General features: G+C 49.9%; 11 protein-coding genes across 13 annotated transcripts; 7 read left to right on the top strand and 4 right to left on the bottom strand.

The window, feature by feature from the left end:
- Positions 1-7: 7 nt before the first annotated feature.
- Positions 8-1,356, top strand: PPTG_16539 (hypothetical protein). The gene has a single exon (XM_008914082.1). It carries the CDS (start codon positions 34-36, stop codon positions 955-957), a length of 924 nt encoding a protein of 307 aa, XP_008912330.1. The 5' UTR covers positions 8-33; the 3' UTR covers positions 958-1,356.
- PPTG_16538 (hypothetical protein) lies at positions 970-2,157 on the bottom strand (the record flags this gene model as incomplete). Its single annotated transcript, XM_008914081.1, has 6 exons — positions 970-991; positions 1,048-1,274; positions 1,345-1,527; positions 1,593-1,685; positions 1,762-1,873; positions 1,940-2,157. The coding sequence occupies 6 exons, from the start codon at positions 2,155-2,157 to the stop codon at positions 970-972; spliced, it is 855 nt and encodes a 284-aa protein (XP_008912329.1).
- A 206-nt stretch (positions 2,158-2,363) lies between these two features.
- PPTG_16537 (hypothetical protein) lies at positions 2,364-3,719 on the bottom strand (the record flags this gene model as incomplete). The annotated part of the gene is made up of 1 exon (XM_008914080.1): positions 2,364-3,719. One exon carries the CDS (start codon positions 3,717-3,719, stop codon positions 2,364-2,366), a length of 1,356 nt encoding a protein of 451 aa, XP_008912328.1.
- An 892-nt stretch (positions 3,720-4,611) lies between these two features.
- On the bottom strand, positions 4,612-5,681 carry PPTG_16536 (hypothetical protein; the record flags this gene model as incomplete). Its single annotated transcript, XM_008914079.1, has 1 exon — positions 4,612-5,681. The coding sequence occupies one exon, from the start codon at positions 5,679-5,681 to the stop codon at positions 4,839-4,841; it is 843 nt and encodes a 280-aa protein (XP_008912327.1). The 3' UTR covers positions 4,612-4,838.
- Positions 5,682-6,095: 414 nt separating this feature from the next.
- PPTG_16535 lies at positions 6,096-7,203 on the top strand. 2 transcript variants are annotated; one of them, XM_008914077.1, is made up of 4 exons: positions 6,096-6,476; positions 6,547-6,672; positions 6,743-6,842; positions 6,904-7,203. In XM_008914077.1, the coding sequence occupies exons 1-4, from the start codon at positions 6,229-6,231 to the stop codon at positions 7,114-7,116; spliced, it is 687 nt and encodes a 228-aa protein (XP_008912325.1). In that variant the 5' UTR covers positions 6,096-6,228; the 3' UTR covers positions 7,117-7,203. The 2 variants fall into 2 exon arrangements, with proteins under 2 accessions (XP_008912325.1, XP_008912326.1); XM_008914078.1 differs by lacking the exon at positions 6,904-7,203 and having other exon boundaries at positions 6,743-6,884.
- Positions 7,204-7,225: 22 nt separating this feature from the next.
- PPTG_16534 lies at positions 7,226-9,604 on the top strand. Of its 2 annotated transcripts, XM_008914075.1 has the most exons (7): positions 7,226-7,532; positions 7,602-8,221; positions 8,293-8,405; positions 8,481-8,730; positions 8,797-8,986; positions 9,046-9,197; positions 9,266-9,604. In XM_008914075.1, exons 1-7 carry the CDS (start codon positions 7,242-7,244, stop codon positions 9,429-9,431), a joined length of 1,782 nt encoding a protein of 593 aa, XP_008912323.1. In that variant the 5' UTR covers positions 7,226-7,241; the 3' UTR covers positions 9,432-9,604. The 2 variants fall into 2 exon arrangements, with proteins under 2 accessions (XP_008912323.1, XP_008912324.1); XM_008914076.1 differs by having other exon boundaries at positions 8,797-9,197.
- A 486-nt stretch (positions 9,605-10,090) lies between these two features.
- PPTG_16533 (hypothetical protein) lies at positions 10,091-11,800 on the top strand (the record flags this gene model as incomplete). The annotated part of the gene is made up of 1 exon (XM_008914074.1): positions 10,091-11,800. The coding sequence occupies one exon, from the start codon at positions 10,091-10,093 to the stop codon at positions 11,798-11,800; it is 1,710 nt and encodes a 569-aa protein (XP_008912322.1).
- A 327-nt stretch (positions 11,801-12,127) lies between these two features.
- Positions 12,128-13,502, top strand: PPTG_16532 (hypothetical protein). Its single transcript, XM_008914073.1, has one exon. The coding sequence runs from the start codon at positions 12,242-12,244 to the stop codon at positions 13,403-13,405; it is 1,164 nt and encodes a 387-aa protein (XP_008912321.1). The 5' UTR covers positions 12,128-12,241; the 3' UTR covers positions 13,406-13,502.
- Positions 13,503-13,698: 196 nt separating this feature from the next.
- Positions 13,699-15,367, top strand: PPTG_16531 (hypothetical protein). Its single transcript, XM_008914072.1, has 2 exons — positions 13,699-14,456; positions 14,529-15,367. The coding sequence occupies exons 1-2, from the start codon at positions 13,722-13,724 to the stop codon at positions 15,096-15,098; spliced, it is 1,305 nt and encodes a 434-aa protein (XP_008912320.1). The 5' UTR covers positions 13,699-13,721; the 3' UTR covers positions 15,099-15,367.
- Positions 14,227-15,654, bottom strand: PPTG_16530 (hypothetical protein). The gene has a single exon (XM_008914071.1). The coding sequence runs from the start codon at positions 15,607-15,609 to the stop codon at positions 15,109-15,111; it is 501 nt and encodes a 166-aa protein (XP_008912319.1). The 5' UTR covers positions 15,610-15,654; the 3' UTR covers positions 14,227-15,108.
- A 983-nt stretch (positions 15,655-16,637) lies between these two features.
- PPTG_16529 (hypothetical protein) lies at positions 16,638-18,392 on the top strand (the record flags this gene model as incomplete). Its single annotated transcript, XM_008914070.1, has 1 exon — positions 16,638-18,392. The coding sequence occupies one exon, from the start codon at positions 16,638-16,640 to the stop codon at positions 18,390-18,392; it is 1,755 nt and encodes a 584-aa protein (XP_008912318.1).
- Between the last annotated feature and the right edge of the window lie 837 nt (positions 18,393-19,229).

The following is a 19,229-nucleotide window of genomic DNA, read 5'->3' as shown; positions in this document are numbered from 1 at the left end:
TCAAATTGCAATTTTCTGACATCGGGCTGGACGATGAGGTGGCTGGATGAAGAGGAGAAGCTGGAGCCGATGCCGCCGCCACCGGCCCCCAAGGCACGTCCTGACACACACAGAATACCCTCGCCACATCTGCGAAGAGCATGTAATGCTGTAATGGATACCGGCGACGAGCCGGCTCCGCAATCTCCTCCCGTTCCGCACACCCACCCATTGGTAGCGCTAAGTGACGAAAGCGCGCGCAACGTTAAGCTCCAGCGCGAAGGAGGCGGCATGGCCATGCGCAGCAATCAGAGGCTATTCCGTCACCCAATCGTCACCGGAAAGCGGCTGAACCCGACATTTCTGAGTCGCGACCGCATCAAAGCGTTCATGGACCGTCAAAATGAGGAACCACAACAAAGTGTCAACTCTTTTGCAGTCGAGGCGGAGCATTCCAGTCGCATCATCGCATTGCAATTACAGCGACAAGGTGAAGAGATGGAGAAGGCGCCAATGATGGCACCACTAGCGGAAGAAGAGCGAACTATAGCAGCTACAGAGGCCAGTGCTAGACGCCACGAGTTGTTGCAAACTGCTCGACTACAGGCGCTTGAGAGCAGATGGAGAGATGAAGATGAAGAAAATAAAGGAGCGCTGATAAATGGAGGGACTGGCAGTGCACTAGCGCGTGCCAGTGAAAGGAAAGTTAGGAAGCAGTTGAATCCCAAGTGGGTGCAGTCACGGCAGGACCCATCCAACCGACCGAAGGGGGCACTACAACGACCGGAGGAGAGGCATCTAAGAGAGACACTGTTTCGAAAAACTCCGAGTGATCTGTTGCGGTCGGGTGTGCTGTATGATGAAGCAGATGTAGCACGCAACGCTACGTTTGGGCCATTGAGTAGGCCACAATTACCTGTGGTTACGAGTGGAATTGTTGGACTGGCAGGATGCTGCTTCGAGGAGTACGAGAATTAATTATTAACCGAGCTAGCATTTGTGCACGCCGTATCTGTGCAATTAGATCATTAGTAGGATGGCAAGAACGCTGCGATCTCGCGGACGTACTCTTTCTTCTCCTTAGTAACGAGCACAGTGTTGAAGATAAGGATCGCAAGCACCACGAATGAGTGGGCAACTTGAAGTGACGACGACCACGCCACAAACTCAGCCAGCATTACCGCCGCCTCAATTGCGACCAACACTCCAACAGTGTACAGCGCCTTGCCATTCAAGTCACCAACGCCCAATATCATCACGGCAATCAACAGCAACAGGTCCGTCACCAGTATAAACTGCAAAATAGCAACATAATTGTTAATTAAGCTATAGAACCAACTTGAAAGTAACGCAGGACGTGCTCACCGTCTTCACAGGATGAACAACCGTAGGCCGAGAAGTACCGTCCTCACTACCGCGAAGCTGAGCTGAAGGGGTGTCTGTCAAGTAATCATCCTCTGCAGATGCAGTAGTGTAGCTCCACACGCTCAAACAGCACAGCGCCAAGACCAGCGGAACGTTCATCCACACCACACTACGCACTTTGTGCTGCAACAGTGCAATAACGGTGTCGTCAACACTATACTTTATCAGTATGTCTCCACAGTGCTCACCTGCCGCAGCTCCAACCGAAATACTTCTCGCTCCGCCTCGCGTAGCCGCAGCTGTAGTGCGTTGGTCGGATCGTGGACATGTCGAGCATGGATCTTCAAACAGAAACATAGTAGTACCACGTTATTACATAGCAATCGAAGCCCTAGTAGCTCTAACTACCAGACTTACTACTCGTCGGAGTTTCTCTTTAGTCGGAAGGCCATTGTCGAAGCGTGTCTCTAGATGTGGCAGCAATAGCCTTGTTACGTGCTGGTTCAGCACCCGATCATACTGCGTCTGCCTGCAGTGGCAGCACACAATTGTAAGCTCAGCAATATATGCATGCACGACAGCATCTAGATCGCACCAGACGCGGTCGTTATCCAGCAGTTGGTGCAGTCGGCGACAAGTGGAGCCCAGGCCGATGATGTCCCGCGGAGTGAAGAAGACGGCTATGCGGGGCCAGAGCTGCCGTAGCCGCTTGGAATAGAGCTTCACACGTTTGTTGAGATTGCGCTGCCGTGCCTCCTCCACCGTCGACGCGCGCGGCAGCAGCGGCAGCAGCGGCATTCGTTCTCCCTTCATGGTCGAGTTAGTTAGATACGGAAGAGCTCTGATGAACCGTCTGATTATTGAGTTCAACTTGATTGATCCCAGGTTTTTTCGGTATGATCGATTTCAGCTGTATTGATTCCAGACTTTTCTCGTTATGGAATTTCAATCTTAATACCACACCATGGAAACGTTGGGTTTATTACACAACTCATAGACTTCATCTGGATTGCTACCGTTTACTTCCGCGTCGTGATCCGCTCGATGCAGGCGAACTCTGTCCAGCCTCCCGAGCTTTTCTTCTCTGCGTTAGCGAGAAACTTGGAGATTCTCTGAGCGAATAATAGCGACGGGTACTCAATGAGGTAATACGTTGCTGTCGAAAGCGCCACAGTGAGGACCAGCCTGGAGAAGAATCGATCGAAATAGTTCTCTTGATCACTCACTGTCGGATTGTAGATCACAAACGAATGCATTAAGTAGACGGAGAAGCTGATTTTTCCCCAGAAGCGAAGTACACTCCACTCGAGCATCGTCGATACGCAGGACGGTTTGATCATCTCGATGACAAAAATGATCGCCAAGAACGCACTGATGTAGGGAGATCCTTTAGTGGCAGGCGCAGGATTAGCATGCACCCAGGTGAAGAGCAGTCCTCGGAAGCAAACACTTAGTAGCATCGAAATGGCGAGAGCTTCAACTGCTCGGACGGCGGTAGTGTGCCACCACTGGAATACGAATTCAGTCTTCTTGATCCACAAGTCCAGTTTGACGAACGCCACGGCTGCCAGGGAACCAGTGAGGAAAGTGGAAATGTGAGGCCTCATAGGCATGTGGCTACTTCGATACACGAATATGCCTTCATGAATGATCCAAACAGTCAGTGGGATGGCGGCTATCCACCAAAAACGACGCACACCCAGCACGGCAAAGACGAAGATTGGAATCACAAAGTAGTACTCGATCTCCAGTGGCAACGTCCAAAAGACATGATAGCGATACTCATAATCGAACGTGAGTGTCTTGAACATATCGAACGGAGGGCGCTCTCCAACAAAGTACTGCTTTTGGTCTTCGGTTGTCATAAGAGATAGCACGATCACTGTCACGAAGAACAGCGGATACACACGGAAGAAGCGCTTCTGGAAGTAGTCAGCCAAAGTGAACGCCCACGTGCGGAGACTGGCACCTTGTGAGAGTAGCTTCATGCTCTTTTTCATAAAGATCCACGTCAGGAGAAATGAAGAGAGCACGAAAAACACGTCGACGCCAACTGCTCCGTAGTGAATCCCCGGCATGAATTCGTGTGAGTGCTGTGCGACGACAAGCATAGCTGCGAGACCGCGAGCGCCGTCGAGGAAGAGAACCTTCGTCTGCTGCACTGGCGCTGCTGCTGCTTTACTTTTTGAAGCCTTGTTGACTGGCAACTCGGAGTCATTGGCTTGCTTTAGTAGCCGCTGATCTTCTGACCTGGGATCGGACGAAGAAGTGTCCTGATCCGAAAGCTCCACCACGTCTAACTCGATCGTTCCCGTCGTGGGGGGCACATTTGAGTGCGCACACGGAGTGCTGCTATTCGTCGTGGCTTGCAGCATTGTGCTCTAATTCAGTTGTGCCTTTGCGACTCAAGTGCGAATGAGGATTGAAAGGTAGCCACAAGTTGTGGCACAACAACACGTGGGGATTGACCAACTTTGGTATTTATGGATAAAAACACGATCTGCGAACACGTGCTGACATTATATCTTCCTCGTCATACGCACAGCGAATTGCCATTGCCGTGTTGTCCTTGAATAGTGCCAGGTATAGTACAGGCACAAACAACTTAGGGTTTGAAGAAGAGCTGCAACGCTTTGCATGTAAGCAAGTTGCCCTGATCGCTCTTGTGTTTTTTTCTCTAAGATGAGCTTGCCCGACGCGAAGAAATTCCTGACTTGAAAATACCTTTGTGAGAGTACTGCATCTAAAACCCGGCTCTTGGTGCTCGCCAAAACAGACAATTTGACGAAAAAATAAAGCTCCAACAGACCACGTTCTGTAGCGGGGTATATTTCAGAAAGTAAACATTTTCAGTTGATCTTCGACATAAAGTTTAGGAACGAGTGCTTCAGGTGGTTCGGTGCGTGGGCTCCACCTCATGCAGGCATGGTCTACCGACTACACTCCGATCACCAGAGGTGTCTCTTCTTGAGATGCGAGGAAACGAGATTTCTACATCAACACTGAGACGGTACAAGCACGCTGCTTGTACGATTCGAACACTCGAAGTGTTCAGTAAAAATGCTGACGTTGTTCGTGCTTGAAACCTCAGTATGTCTTTAAAAACAACGACGCGCTAGGCTGCGAAAGCCTCGACGTTGGTGCTGGCGTTAGATATTTGTAGAAGAAATGTTCACCCGCGCATTCATGTTTAGAGTTGGCTACACATCTCGAAACATGTATGCGCGGGTACAGCACGTGGTGTCGAAGGGATTGCATGTAGTCTAGTACTACGTAGTATTGTTTCTTGGTCTTCATGCACAGAAGGTGACGAGGTTCTTAGCTAAAAAAAAAAAACAAACAAACTGATAAACAGCAGCAAGGAAATACAATCTATTAACCGTAGCTAGAAGAGAAGACAAAGCAATGACAGTTTCAAAAGTCAGAATACCAGGAAGCAAGCAAATGTCGCCAGCTGCTCGTCCATTCGGCTTGTATGTCGACGCCAAAACTCTTTATGTGAATGCAATGTGCTGTTTCTTGGCCGGCATCTGAGCCTCGTATCCAGGGAAGTCGTAGTCGATGCCGAGTGCCTTGAGCACCTTGCGTTTCTGCCGTTCCTTGGTCACAAGACGCTTGTTGTTGATCACGGTCTGTTCGTACGTCTTCTCGGCGTTGTGGCGGTTGCGGTTAATGGCCTGTCGGGGCAGCGGCTTGAACTCCTTGTTGGCACCGATAAACATGCGCTCGTGCACGGCATGCGAGGGCACGATATGGCACGAGAGCGTGTGGTCGAACAGTCGGTACTCATTCATCGTGTTGGCCACGATCTGCGCCACTTCGGGCTCGTCGAACTGGATAAAAGCGTAGTGCTTTGAGTTGCCTGTGCGCTTGTTGCGCGAAAGACGCACGCGACGCACAGTGCCGAACTGCTTAAAGAAGCCCAGCATCTGCTTCTCGTAGAAGCCGTGAGGGATGCGGCCGAGATAAATAACGTTGGAAGGCTGGTTCTTCTTCTTCTCCTCCTGCTGCACCTTGGCGAGAGCGGCAGCTTCTTTCTTGCGCTGCATCTTGCTCTTACGCTTCTTTCCGGTGGAGGCGCTGGCAGCGGCCTCTGCGGCTGTGGGAAGAGTCACCAGGTCATTGCTGGCGTCAAACGTGTTGGAGACGACGTTCGTCGTCTCGCTGTCGCTATCCGAGTCCCACTCATCGCCCTGCAGCTTCTCCAGCTGCGCCGCAATCTTTTTGCTCACCATGGTCTCTGCTAGCCGCTTATCACTCGAGTGGCAAACGCCGCCGAGAAAAACGGTGCCAGTCGGAAATTGACTGGAGCGCAGCCCGGTAGGGTACCAGTACATTAGCGGTAGAGCAGGGTATACAATCGGTATAACCGGTGTACACTACCGGTAAGCTCGGTAGCGTAATAATTTAGGCTTGGATGGCATTCAGACGAAAAAAACCCATTAAATTTTTAATGGGGTTTTTTCTTCTGAATGCCATCCGAGCCAATCAGCATACGTCACGACGAGATTTTGGAACTATGTTATAAAGCCAACAGGCCTATATTATTACGACCAAAATTGGATTTTTTTGAGTTGGTTCTGAATAACCCAAATAATCCGTACCGTTGGATGGCATTCAGACGAAAACAACCCATTAAATTTTTAATGGTTTTTTTTCGTCTGTATGTCCATTTTATTACTTGCTCCCCTCTCTCCCCCGATCCTTTGTGCAACTTTACTTTTCGTGCACTCTTCGTACAACCTTGTCTCCTACCACCTTTCGTGCAACCTCCTGTTGAAGCTATTTTTGTCCTAAAAGCGTGATCCGCTTTTAGGCGCATGCCAAGTCGAAGACATGACATGCACTTAGGAATTTGCGAGTAGAGTGAGGTATCGACTGACCATGACGAAGGATCTCCACCCGCTGAGCATGCGACGGACGATGGTCAAGAGCACTATCGGTCATGTCCAGCGCACGACCTACGACTTGCCGGACGCCAAGAACCCGAATCACGTCTATGGCTACGAGATTCCGCGAGACCCGGAGAATGCCGGCCAGGTGATTGGCAAGTGGGTACAGGCAACACCGTCACCGGCGACCACGACCGGACGCAGCTTCATTGAAACCAACCGCCAGGCTATCATTCACGGGTGAGCGTAGCAAAGTTGATTGACGCCATTGTTCGATGTAACAAACTAACGCGAAGCGGTTGATCACAAGATGCGTGAGCGCAGGAGAAAACCGCAGGTATGCTAACGAACACCCCGGCATCGTGGTAAAACCTGCGGCGAAGTGCAAAGGCGGCTTCGTGCCCACGAACGATACCATTTACGGCATCAAGTCAAAGTGAGTCTCGACGGTTAAACACGTTTCCTTTTCCCCTCTGTAATAGCTAACAATGCATCTGCATTCACAGAGAGTCCGAAGACATTTGGGGTCTGGTGCAGGCCAGATACACTTCGTTCAGCAACGACGATGCCTACTACCCGGATCTTGGTTCCATGAAGACCAGAGGAGTACGTCCACGCATTCATCTTCAGCGTATCGTTGACTAATGTTGCTGCCTGTCACCTTTAGAAACTACCATTGCCTCGAGAAACCCGCTGCTCTGTTGGCAAAGACATCCGCAATTATCCCAGGGCTTCCCCGCGGGATCCCTTCAAGATGTCCAAATTCAAAGCCGTCGGACCCACTATGTACACGCAACCCAACGCTCGCAAACAGGAACCAACAGAAGAAGAAGAATACCAGAGTCATTATGCAGACAGCGACCACACGGAGGATAACTGACCTCTTCAAGTTGAAAACATTTTTCTATTTCAACTTCATCAATGAAAAGCCTTCTTATTGGTCAATAAAATTCAAACTATCAACCAATGCGCTTCTCATTTTTCAATCAGATTGGCGCAGACAACATGACGCGCTTGCTGCGGCCCCTAGTGCTACTTGGCCTGATCCCCGCTGCCTCGTGTACCTCCTCCTCCTCGGTTCAGATCCGCGGCGTTGCCCCTTCGGACGAGGCCACGTACCTTTCCGCCGAGTTTTCGTGCGTTGTGAACGGCAAGGTCACGAATCTTCCAATCAGTCGAGTGAACGACGAGTTCTGCGACTGCGACGACGGCCGGGACGAGCCTGGCACCGCTGCCTGCTCGCACCTAATAAGCGCCCAGTTCCACTGCGAGAACGACGGGTTTTTCCCGGGGAAAGTGAGAACGATTGTAATTGTTATGCTAAGTTTTAGCAACGATATGCCTAATTCTTATCCTTCTGTTTAGATCCATACTTCGCGGATCCATGACGGCATTTGCGACTGCTGCGATGGATCGGACGAGGAAATAAACGGCAAGTCCTCTTGTCCGAACACGTGTGCAGTGGCAGCCAATAAGCACCGGAAGGAGGCGGAGCAGCGACTTGTAGTGGTAAAAGCTGGTTTTGATAAGCGTCAGGCAACGATTACTAGGGAAATTGCCGAGTATTTTAATGGGGCTCAAGAAGCAGAGACGGCCACACAGAAGGAGCTGGCGGGGCTGAAGCTGCTGAAGGACAGGGTGACGGTGCACAAGGACCGCGAGGAGTTAAAAGAGAAGAAGTATCGGATGGAAGCTGCGAGGCAGAAACAGGCGGAAGGACACGAGAATGGAGAAACAAGCAAGCAGCAGTTTTCAGATGCAAAGGAGAAAGAGGCTGTTGAAGCGCTGGAGTTTGAGGGACTTGACTCTGTTCGAGTGGCTGACGATGATGTGCCCGTGAACTCGGAGGAAGATGAACGCGCGTCGGAGGTTTTAAACTCCAGAAGAGAGACTGTCAAGAGCCTCATTGAGTTGCCGGACGGCACGCGAGTTCCTCTAGCGGATTATCTACGCATGAACCACAACAAACAAGCACCTACCAAGAAGTTGTGCGCGTTATTTAACTCAGTGGAAACGGGATTCCGTTTAACGATTTGTGCATGTGTGTTGGTTGTAGGAGGGCTCCTCGTACTGCGGAAGAAATGCGGCGAGAAGATTTCCTGGGCCCACTGTTCAATGGCGATGCTGAAGGTCGAAAGAGGATTGGACTGTATGCACTGCGAACGATCGGTACGAACACATCTTGTATCTGAATTATGGTGTTCGAATAACTTTTCTCACCCCGCGTATATTATTTGTCAATAGGTATCGTTATCTCTCCTGTCCGCGTGCTAATTGAGCTGATATTATTCTCTCCAAGGACATTGTGGAGTGTGCTGTCGACCCCCGAGATTGCCGGGTCCGTCATCGATAAACTGCCAGATTTCGCATACCCATCGCGCTCAATCTGGTTCCGCCAATTAGGTGGAGGCAGTGTCTATGATGGATACAGCTCGGTGATGTGGGGCGCACGGGTTGTGTGGGATGCACCGGTGTATGCTTACCACTATTTATTGTAAGTTTTGCGTTTGTTGTTTGCTCTTTGAATCCGAAACCTAACGAAACTTGTTTCGTTTCCAAGCCCGAAGTTAGATGACGAGTTGAAATTACCTGTGGCTGAGTCACTGCGGAAGGTTCTGCGCGAAATTGACGCTGGTATCGCCAAGTTGGAGAAAGAGCAAAACGACAAGCGCGAAGCTGCAAAAATGGACTACGGTCCAGACCGCGCGTACTTTGCGTTGAACGATAAATGCATTGAAAAGCGGATTGAGGTATGTAATGCAGGTTTGGAGCTTTGATGCACTTATTTAATGCTGTATTCGGTGCGCAGAAATACCTGTACAAGTTCTGTGCTTTTCAAGAAATCAAGCAGGACCATACAAAACTGGGCAAGTGGGATGGCTGGGCACTTGACAATGATAAGGTGGATCACACGAAGATGCGGTACTCAAAGGGCCAGAGGTGCTACAAGGGCCCTGAGAGGTAAGTTACCCGTTTGTTGCTGCTGTTGATTTTAATACTGCTCGACTGACCTATTAATTGACCTTTAGATCCGTGTTGGCGCACCTCGAATGTGGAGAAGAAGACGAACTTCTGAGCGTGGATGAGCCATCTACTTGTGTGTACGAGATGGCCGTTCGCTCGCCTCTAGCCTGCACTACAGAAATCCTAACCAAGGCTGAAGAAGATGTTGCATTTTGGACGCGGGCTCATTAGATCATGCAGACTGGGAAATGTTAATCACAAAATGAGCATGGATACTCTTCGCTACTATCTATTGCTATCTAAGACAGCCTCACGGACTCAATGACTCCTAGAACGTGTTTCGGTTAGGAAGGAAATCATAACGTCCTTGTCGCTATTGGTCAGAGCTAGCAATTCACTGTCGTTTCAATTACGAAGTACAGTACAGCTCACACTCACGTTAGGCAACTGATGTACATGTACATGTACATCGTCACTTAAGTAATTACTTCTCAACGCACCACCTATGCAAATAGTAGTAGTAGGTCATGCATGTATTTTTAAATGCATGTACTCGTATATGAGCACATTAAAATATGCTCTGTTTACTATGAGCTCTCAACCGCTTCTTCCATCCATTCAAGCTCGATGGTTCCAGTTTACAGTAAACAAACAGCTTGATTGAAGCAGTCAATTTGACTACTTTGACTAAGTCCCTTTTTCACATCCCATTTTCCTTTCATACCTCCAAGACTGCGTCGTACTTCCCGCTAAGCGCTTATCTTACACGGTGTAATCCACCACTGAACTGTTCCTATCGCACCATCTCTGATCGCGAGGACACCGCTACTTAATTGTAACCGTGGCAAGCCACAACGACTTAGTGTGTCTTTGCTAGGTTCTGGTGTGAGATGCGAGTCTGCAGCTCGGCGTTCTTGGTGTTAGTGATCTCCACGGCGGCCACTTCACTGGCTTCTTCATTCTCCTTCTCGACTTTATTTGCGGGTGGTGCTGACTCTGGAGCAAAGTCCGCATCCCAAAACGACTCCGTGGTTAACAGTGACAGCCCCAACGTGCCAGCTCGACAACCTCTCTTGGATGCTACAGACTGGTTCCTCACAGAAGAGGAAATCACGAACTCTCGAGGTGGAGTGCCACGGGATGGCTTGGCCGTATACACGACTGGCAACAAGGTGACATCCCTGACAGTACCGAACGAATTTTACGATGCCACTTACGACGATTTCACTTCGACAAATGCGGGGGACCGTATTCTGCTCTCAGCATGGGAAGTGGGTCTTGTTCCGCTCAAACCCGACATTGACCCTACCGGCGCAACAACGGGTTTCCATGAGATGATAGCTAGAGTCGTGGAGCGAGGTGGAAGTTTTCACATCCTGGGTTGGTCGAATCTTTTGCATCGGAAGGTCAACATTGAAGCCCGCGATGATATCAACAAGATTCCTCCGTCTGGAGTTAACGGAGCTCAAGCACTATACATTTTCGACGACCGGGTCCGCACGATGACTTCGTCGCATCACCAGAAATCGCTGGTTTTCGCTGTCAACAGCTCGTCAAGTAAGACGGACCAGCCCATTGCGTACGTGGGTGGACTCGACTTCACTATCGATCGATGGGATACTATTTACCACAACAACTCAGCTATACGAGATGCTGCCGGAATTACGTTTGAACGCAAAGGTTGGATAGATGCTCACGTGCGAATTCACGGACCTGCTGCTAAGGATGTGGCAAACAATTTCTTGGCTCGATGGAACTCAGACTACCTGCCGTGCCAAGGTCTAGACGATGAGTTGCTTGACTACGTGAACCCGACGTACGAGAAACTCCCTCCGCTGGATTACGCGAGCAGTAATACTACAGCAAAATTGGGCAAGCAAAGCATACAGATTGTTCGAACCTTTAGCTGCAAATACAAACATTACAAGGAGTTTGCTCCACACGGAGAGAACTCGCTGTTCCAGGCGCGCCTCAAAGCTATCAGGAACGCGAAAAACTACATTTACGTCGAAGACCAGTATTTCATTCTCATGCCAGAATTACTGGATGCACTGATGGAAGTGATGCCGAGGATTCAGCGTCTCATCGTCATTGTGAATGTTCTAGAGTTCAAGTATCGGGCTACAGGGTACGAAAAATATCTGTACGACATGGTGTCTCCCCTTCTGAAAGCCTTCCCGAACAAATTCAATCTCTACACGATCAAGGAGAAGCTGAACGTTTACATTCATAGCAAAATGGTGATCATCGACGACGTGTATTTGTCTGTTGGCTCGTCGAATTGGAATCGACGAGGTATGACGTCGGACTCGGAGATGAACGCTAATATTGTGGACACCGATACGAAAAAGTCCCCGGATGGGGTCATTGTGAGCAAATTTGCTCGAGACTTTCGCATTCGGAAGTTTCAGGAAATGACGGGTCTGAGCTACGACGAGTTGGACGCAATGACGCTGATGGAAGCTTTCAGCAGCTTTGAAGAGGCTGCCTCCGATGCATCGACGATACTTCAGCATTTGAGTGTCCCGTATCACGCCTATTATCTTGCGTTTACCAACTTCATCCGACAAAATGTAGATCCTCAAGATACATGCACGTGATTAATATTGATGAAGAAATTCCTCATGTTCAGAAGGTAACTACTGTAGTAGAACTTTCCATGTAAGAATAGGCTCTTTATTCATCATCGTTTTGCTTTATTACTGGCACGCTTAGACTAATTAAGCACTTCATCCGTCTTTTTGCGAATCGTAGCCAATCTTGCCGATCTTTTATCTGAAAAGCAAAATTGATAAATTCTAATGTCTGATAAATTATAACAAAGCACTTTCTTCAGTTTAACCCCCATACTATTATAGCGCTTAATACTATAATTAATTAGAGGATTATAATTAGTGACTTTCACCCCGCTAATATGACTTCCTAAACAACGACTGGCTCTGCAGCGTTTGCTCCCCTCCCAGTATCGCTGCTGTGTCAATCACTATTGGAATTGTCGCCGTAACCCCGCGTTCGCCTACACTTCCTCAGCCTCTTTCGTCATGGCTTCCGTCGCTGCCAACCGCCCCGTCGTGTCTGTGCTCTCCGTGGAGGGCGAGACTGCCACCGTCGCCTCGCAGGTGGTGCTCCCGGCCGTGTTCACCGCCCCCATTCGTCCGGATGTGGTGAATTTCGTGCACACCAACATGGCCAAGAACCGTCGCCAGGCCTACGGTGTCTCGCGTGAGGCTGGCCACCAGCACTCTGCCGAGTCGTGGGGCACGGGCCGCGCTGTGTCGCGTATCCCACGTATCCAGGGCGGTGGTAACCAGAGCTCCGGCCAGGCTGCCTTCGGTAACATGTGCCGTGGCGGTCGCATGTTCGCCCCCACGCGTATCTGGCGCAAGTGGCACCGCAAGATCAACGTCAACCAGCGCCGTTTCGCCGTGGCCTCGGCCCTGGCCGCTTCGGCCGTGCCCGCCCTTGTGATGGCTCGCGGCCACCGCATCGAGAAGGTGCCTGAGGTGCCCCTCGTTCTGGACGACGCCGTTGAGGCCACCCAGAAGACGGCCCAGGCCATGAAGGTGCTGGCCAAGATCGGCGCTGACGTCGAGATCGAGAAGGTCAAGGCCTCCAAGAAGATCACGACCGGCCGTGGCAAGTCACGCAACCGTCGCTACACCACCCGCCGTGGTCCTCTGATCGTGTACGCCAATGCCAACGGCGCCGAGAAGGCCTTCCGCAACATCCCGGGTGTGGAGCTCGCCAACGTTGAGCGCCTGAACCTGCTGCAACTGGCCCCTGGTGGCCACTTGGGCCGCTTCATCATCTGGACCAAGTCTGCGTTCCAGAAGCTGGACTCGCTGTACGGCACGTACACCAAGAAGTCGGTTTCCAAGGCTGGCTACCAGCTGCCGCGCCACCAGATGAACAACGCCAACCTGGGCCGTCTGATCAACTCTGACGAGATCCAGTCGGTTGTGCGTGCCGGCAAGTACGAGAAGCACCGCCGCTTCCAGAAGAAGAACCCGCTCCGCAACCTGGGTGCCATGGTCAAGCTCAACCCGTACACGCTGGTGGCCCGTCGCGCTGAGCTGCGCGCTGAGGCCCTGCGTGCCGAGAAGAAGGCTGCTGTGGTCGGCAAGAACCGCAAGAACACGTGCAAGACGGACCCCAAGCGCAAGGTCCAGTCGCGCGCTCTGTTCGAGAAGAACTCGTCTGACTAAGTTGTGAGTAGCTTTACAGTCCTTGACTTCTGCAATAGGATTGGATAAGTTTTCGCGGAACAGCAATGAAAAAGGCCATGAAAGAGGCTTTCAATAACTCTTGTGTCATCTTGTGTTTGCCTCATGAGGAAGCGGATGAATGTTACATGTAGTAGTACTAGTATATGGCCAATTGTATGGGTTCTTTGAATAAATTACCGTTAAACAAGCAGTATTGGTAATTTATTGGGGGTATTTCAATGTTAATGCATTTCGGTAATATATGATCGTTTTGATTGGTTCATTCAACGTCATATTGAACATTTTTTTGTGAATCATGGGCAAGTGGCTAACGGTGGAGGAGAAGTACCAGCTCATCGTCAAGCACCGGCGTAACCCGGGGCTGTCCCAGGTGAAGCTGGCGCAATGGGCTATGGCCGCCTTCAATTTGGAACGTGCGCCGTCCGCCAATACGGTGAAGAAGATTCTCCTGACGGCAGAAGAGATCGAAGAGAAACATCGTCTAGGGGTCACAAAACGAGGTCGCGACGTAGTCAGCCCTGAACTGGAGACGGCACTTAAGAGCTTTGTGGACACCTGCAACGCTGAGAATGTGCGTCTCTCGCGGAAACTATTGGTACAAAAAGCACAGGAAATTGTGGCAGAGCTGCCGCCCGAAAGACGCCCGAAGCTTGGCTTGTCGGTGGGTTGGATGACCAATTTTATGGCAAGGAATGGAATCAGATTCAGAGAATTTCGACGTCGTAGAGTGGAGGACACTTCAGGACTGGTGGATAATGCAGCTGTGTCCACAGAGGGACAACCGCAAAGGACATTAACCGACGTGACAGACCATTTAGCGCTGGCACGAAATACCCCGGGAAGGCAAATTGTCCGTGTGGACACGACGATAGAGACCCCAAGAGTGACGGAACTTGTGAGTGGACCAATACAGAAGACAGTGATGATTACGGGGGCGAGTAGAGGCATTGGACTGGCCTTTGTGAAGCATTATACACAGGAAGGATGGAATGTCATTGCGGCCGTAAGAGATGTGAACACAGCGGACGAGGTATGTACATCGCAATGCTTTGAATTTACGGTGACTGTCGGTTAACAGTGTATTGTGGTGTATTTTTTGCAGGTGAAATCATTATACCCTTGGAGACTGATCCCGTTGGATGTAGCGGATCAGCAGTCGATTGAAGAAATTGCGACGATGCTGCGAGGAGTGGCGATCGATCTGCTAATTAATAATGCTGGTGCGTCTGGACTTTATAGTCTGAATGAGACGACTTCGGAGGACTGTTTACGGCAATTTCAAGTGAATGCGTTGGGTCCACTGCTAGTGACTCGTGCTCTCCTGCCTAATCTCCGGTTGGCAGTGAGTGCAAGAGGTTTCTCCTTTGTAGCTCAAGTCACGTCACGCATTGGCAGCATATCGGATAACAGTTCAGGTGGAGCATACGCACATCGAGCATCGAAAGGTGCTCTGAATGTGTTTACCAAGAGCTTGGCGATTGACTTGGAACCGCAAAAGATCGGATGCTTGCTGCTGCATCCAGGCAATGTGAATACAGCGTACAACAACTTTAACGGCGCTGTGGAGCCTGAGGAAAGTGTCGAAGGCATGGTGCGTCTAATTGATCGAGCAAAACTTGGAGATCCTCTGCAACTACTTCACTTTGGGAAGGGTGACATCATCGACTGGTAGACTTTACGTTTTATTCCGTTTGTATAGTAGTGTAGCTTGTTATCCAGTCCTGCATAGCTCGAGGCATCTCCATAGCCTTTTGCTCAATATCATCCCACAAGAGCAGCTTCTTCTCGTTTCTCGCTTTCCTCGTCATCTCGGCCATCGTGCCATATCTCTCCAGCAGGTGGTCCAGGAATTCCTGCGGTGGCTTCACGTGGTGATGGCCCACGTAGTGCCAATATCCCTCAGGCCAGCAGTAGATCCCATCGGTCATCGTACACGCACCCATAACGCGAGGCTGTTCAAGTGCCAGCGAGCAATCCGGAAATCGACAGAAGCTGTAGGCCAGTTCGTGACTCTCCACGAAAGACCGAGTTAGGTACCACTCAATGGTCTTCAGCAGAGCGGGGTCGCACCCAGCGAACCAGGCATCGTCGACAAGGTGAAGAGGGTTTGGGCGGTTAGCGTCGAAGGAGCTCGGTACATGCAGCTCGTTCTCAGGGCACCAGAAGCCCAACTCTCGAAGCATCGGTTTTGGCAGAATGCATCTCCGTTCCGTCCACACAACTTGTACACAACCCTCCCAAATTACCAGCTGCTTGAAACAAATGTACAAAGAAGCGCATTCTCACTTCACTAGAAACCATTTTGAGTCAAAGGGCAAGCATATTGAACCGCATTTTCACTCATTGCCAGTTAAGAATGGCGGGTGAAAATTGCGTTAGCTGGAAGGTTTTCTAATGAGGTGCTGCCGTTATTACTGAATGAGGCTCCTGACAGGGTCCAGATGATACCTCAAAAGCGCATTTAAGCTTAATCTGCCGATATTATCAGTCATTCGACCGACATGTGAAGTGAGCTCAAGTCTAAACGGAAAACCTTTTCTGTACGCGATTGCCCATGTATTTTCTTATCTTGGTTATTTTAGGCTAAGACGACATATTTTTGCGAAGATATCGGTTTGGTGGTGCTTTGACTGTTGTCCTCGATTTCTCTCAACCTTGCGTGTTGTCCTTAATTCCATGGACTTAAGGACAACAGTGCAAGCAAGCACTGTGACTTAAAGCAATGGCGTAAGGACTGTGCAATGCACAGTAGCCGAACGCTACACCGCCCAGTATAGCGGGTGCTTCAGTTGTCGCATTGACTGTAAACCTCGCTGTTTGTCGACCTTATCACCGTGAAGTGATTGACAACCAGCAGATGTCGGGGTATCGTGCTTTGCTGTATATATCACTGATATGGAACCTTGTTGTTACTTTTTTTTTTGATAAAGACAAAGGAACGTACTAAGTACTGTTACAACAAATTTGTTTACCGCGTTCCAGTTGTACGCGTGACGGTAATGATCGTCGTCGCTGTTTCCGAATTCCGATTCGGAATTTCCGACTCTTTTCGAGCTCCACATCCCATTTTCTATCATGGTCGTAGGAGCGGCTGGCAGCAGGTTATCGTGGAGATTTTGCACCGGATACGCAGAAAAAGCGATGCTTTTCGTAATCTTGTCCACAAATTGCGCCGCATATTTCGTTTTTTCTGCCGAGCTGGCAAACTCTTATGCGTCTCATCGCTTTAGCTGCCGTGTTGGCAGCAGCACAGGCACCAGCATCCGCCTTCTCCTTCTCGGATCTGTTCGGCGGCGACGACGATTCGAGGTCTGCAACAAATTCAGCAACAGGCAATGCGAACGGCAGTGGAAGCGCTGATCTCTCGGATGGAACCGACATCAAGCCCCGACAGCCTCTTCTGGATGCCGAGGACTGGTTCCTCACCGAAAAGGAGATCACTGCATCACGCGGGGGCATCCCTCGAACCGACATGTCGGTCTACACGACAGGCAACAAGGTGACGTCCTACACGGTGGCTAACGAGTTCTACGACGCCGTGTACGAGGATCTCAGCTCTACCAAAGAGGGAGACCGCGTCATGCTTGCTGCATGGCTAACAGCTCTCGTCCCACTTAAACCGGAAGTTGATCCGACCGGAGCTAAGTCTGGTGTCAAGGAAGTAATGGCAGGTGTGGTAAAGCGTGGTGGGCACGTCAACATCCTGAACTGGTCGAACATTGGAGTCGGATACACTCCTTACAACATTAAGGCTCGTGATGCTATCAACAGTATCCCACCTTCTCCAATTAACGGCGCTAAAGCCGTGCTTATCTTCGACGACCGTGTGCCCAAAGCTTTGTCCTCTCACCACCAAAAGAACATGGTAATTGCAGCCAGCAGCTCCACCGATCCGGACGACCAGCCCGTAGCGTACGTGGGCGGATATGACCTTGCCAATGACCGGTGGGATACGATCTACCACAACAACAGTGCACTGCGTGATGAGGCCAAGATCACATTCCGCGAGAAAGGTTGGATGGACGGTCACATTCGTATCCATGGTCCAGCCGCCAAAGACGTGGCCAGCAACTTCTTAGCTCGATGGAATTCCGACTATCTGCCATGCCAGGGTCTTGACGACGATCTCTTGGATTTTAGGAACCCCAAGTACGAGCATTTACCTCCTCTGGACTATGCTAGTAGCAACACCACAGCAAAACTCGGACACCAAAGTGTTCAGATCACACGGACATTCAGCTGTATGTACGAACATTACAAGGAGTTTGCTCCTCGTGGAGAGACGTCGCTGTTCCAAGCACGACTCAAGGCCATCAAGAATGCCAAGAACTTTATCTACATTGAAGATCAGTATTTTGTGCTCGTCCCGGAGCTTCTTCAAGCGATCATGGAAGTGATGCCCACGATCCAACGACTGGTTGTCGTTGCCAACCCACAAACCAGTCCATTCACCAATGCTGGTTACATCAAATACTTCTACGAGAGCGTGGAGCCTATCCGGTCAAAGTATCCCAACAAGTTCAAAATCTACACAACCAAAGCTAAGCGAGATATCCTGATTCACTCGAAAATCGTGGTCATTGACGACGTGTATCTGTCTATTGGCTCGGCGAACTGGAATCGTCGTAGTATGACGTCCGACTCGGAGCTCAACGCGGATGTGGTAGACACCAAAACCGTCAAATCTCCCGAAGGGGTCATTGTTGGTAGGCTGCCGCGTGACTTCCGTATTCGCAAGTTCATGGAGATGACAGGGCTTAGCTACAAGAAGCTCAACGCCATGACATTTATTGAGGCAGCAGATGAGCTAGCCAACGCTGTTATCGATGAATCAACTATCCTCGATAACAATAATATTCAGCACCAGGCATACTTCTTCGCCATCACAAACGCGATGCGAAAAGTGTCGGACCCCCAGGACACGTGTACGTACAGCGGTAGTGAAGTCACTAAGGAAACAAAGTAAATATGTTGTGTTATTACTTTTCTCCTTGCACATTGGCAGCTACACGTTGGTTGGTCGCAGAGATCTTCTTTAAGGACTCATTAACGATTGTTTGGATAAATTACTTGTATATACTACGTAGTAGTTAGTGAGGAGAAGGAGTGGTTCACATGCATCGTCTCAGAATATGCTATTGTGAATTCCGTCCAAATTTGCCGACTTGGGTCTGTTTGAGGAGCGGGAGGACAATCGCCCACTTACAAACCCAAGTCATTAGTAAAACCCACCAAGTCTTTTTTTTGCCACCTTATTTCGTACTTAAACGGTCAGTATACGGAATTGTAAACGCTGGGCGATTTGGGGGAGATTCATTCAAAGAACCGTCCTGTCATATTTTGAGTAGAACCCACAATACTACGTCCTTTTTTGAAATGGCCGACTTTTCATTGGCGAATGCACTGTGCTGTAAGTAGGGTACATGTACATGCAAACTTGCAGACTTGCAAGCTTTAAGGTACAGACCATAAGTCTAGTGGGCTCTAAGCAAACTTTTAGCGAGAAATGCATTGATGAAGACAAAATTTGTCAAAAATCAAATTTGAGAAGTCTTCTAAAATGTTGCTCCAAAGCAACTGTTGGGCTGTCAAATCTCGGTATGTTATCATGGGGGATCGGATTTCCGACTTATCATTCCACGAGTTGTGCTCACCGCTTACCTCGTCCGATATTACCCGCAACTGAAGAAACTCTCGCCAACAGCACTAATTGCTGCGCGCATTGAGGAGTGCTTGCTTGCTGCTGACGTCGCTACAGTGGATTTGCTTGCGTGGTCGGTGGCACTCGGTGACGGACCTACAC

This window comes from Phytophthora parasitica, assembly GCF_000247585.1.
Source record: "Phytophthora parasitica INRA-310 unplaced genomic scaffold supercont2.58, whole genome shotgun sequence".
Lineage (NCBI taxonomy): Eukaryota > Oomycota > Peronosporomycetes > Peronosporales > Peronosporaceae > Phytophthora > Phytophthora nicotianae.
The sequence above is the reverse complement of the archived record's forward strand: the minus strand, read 5'-3'. Positions and strand labels throughout refer to the sequence as shown.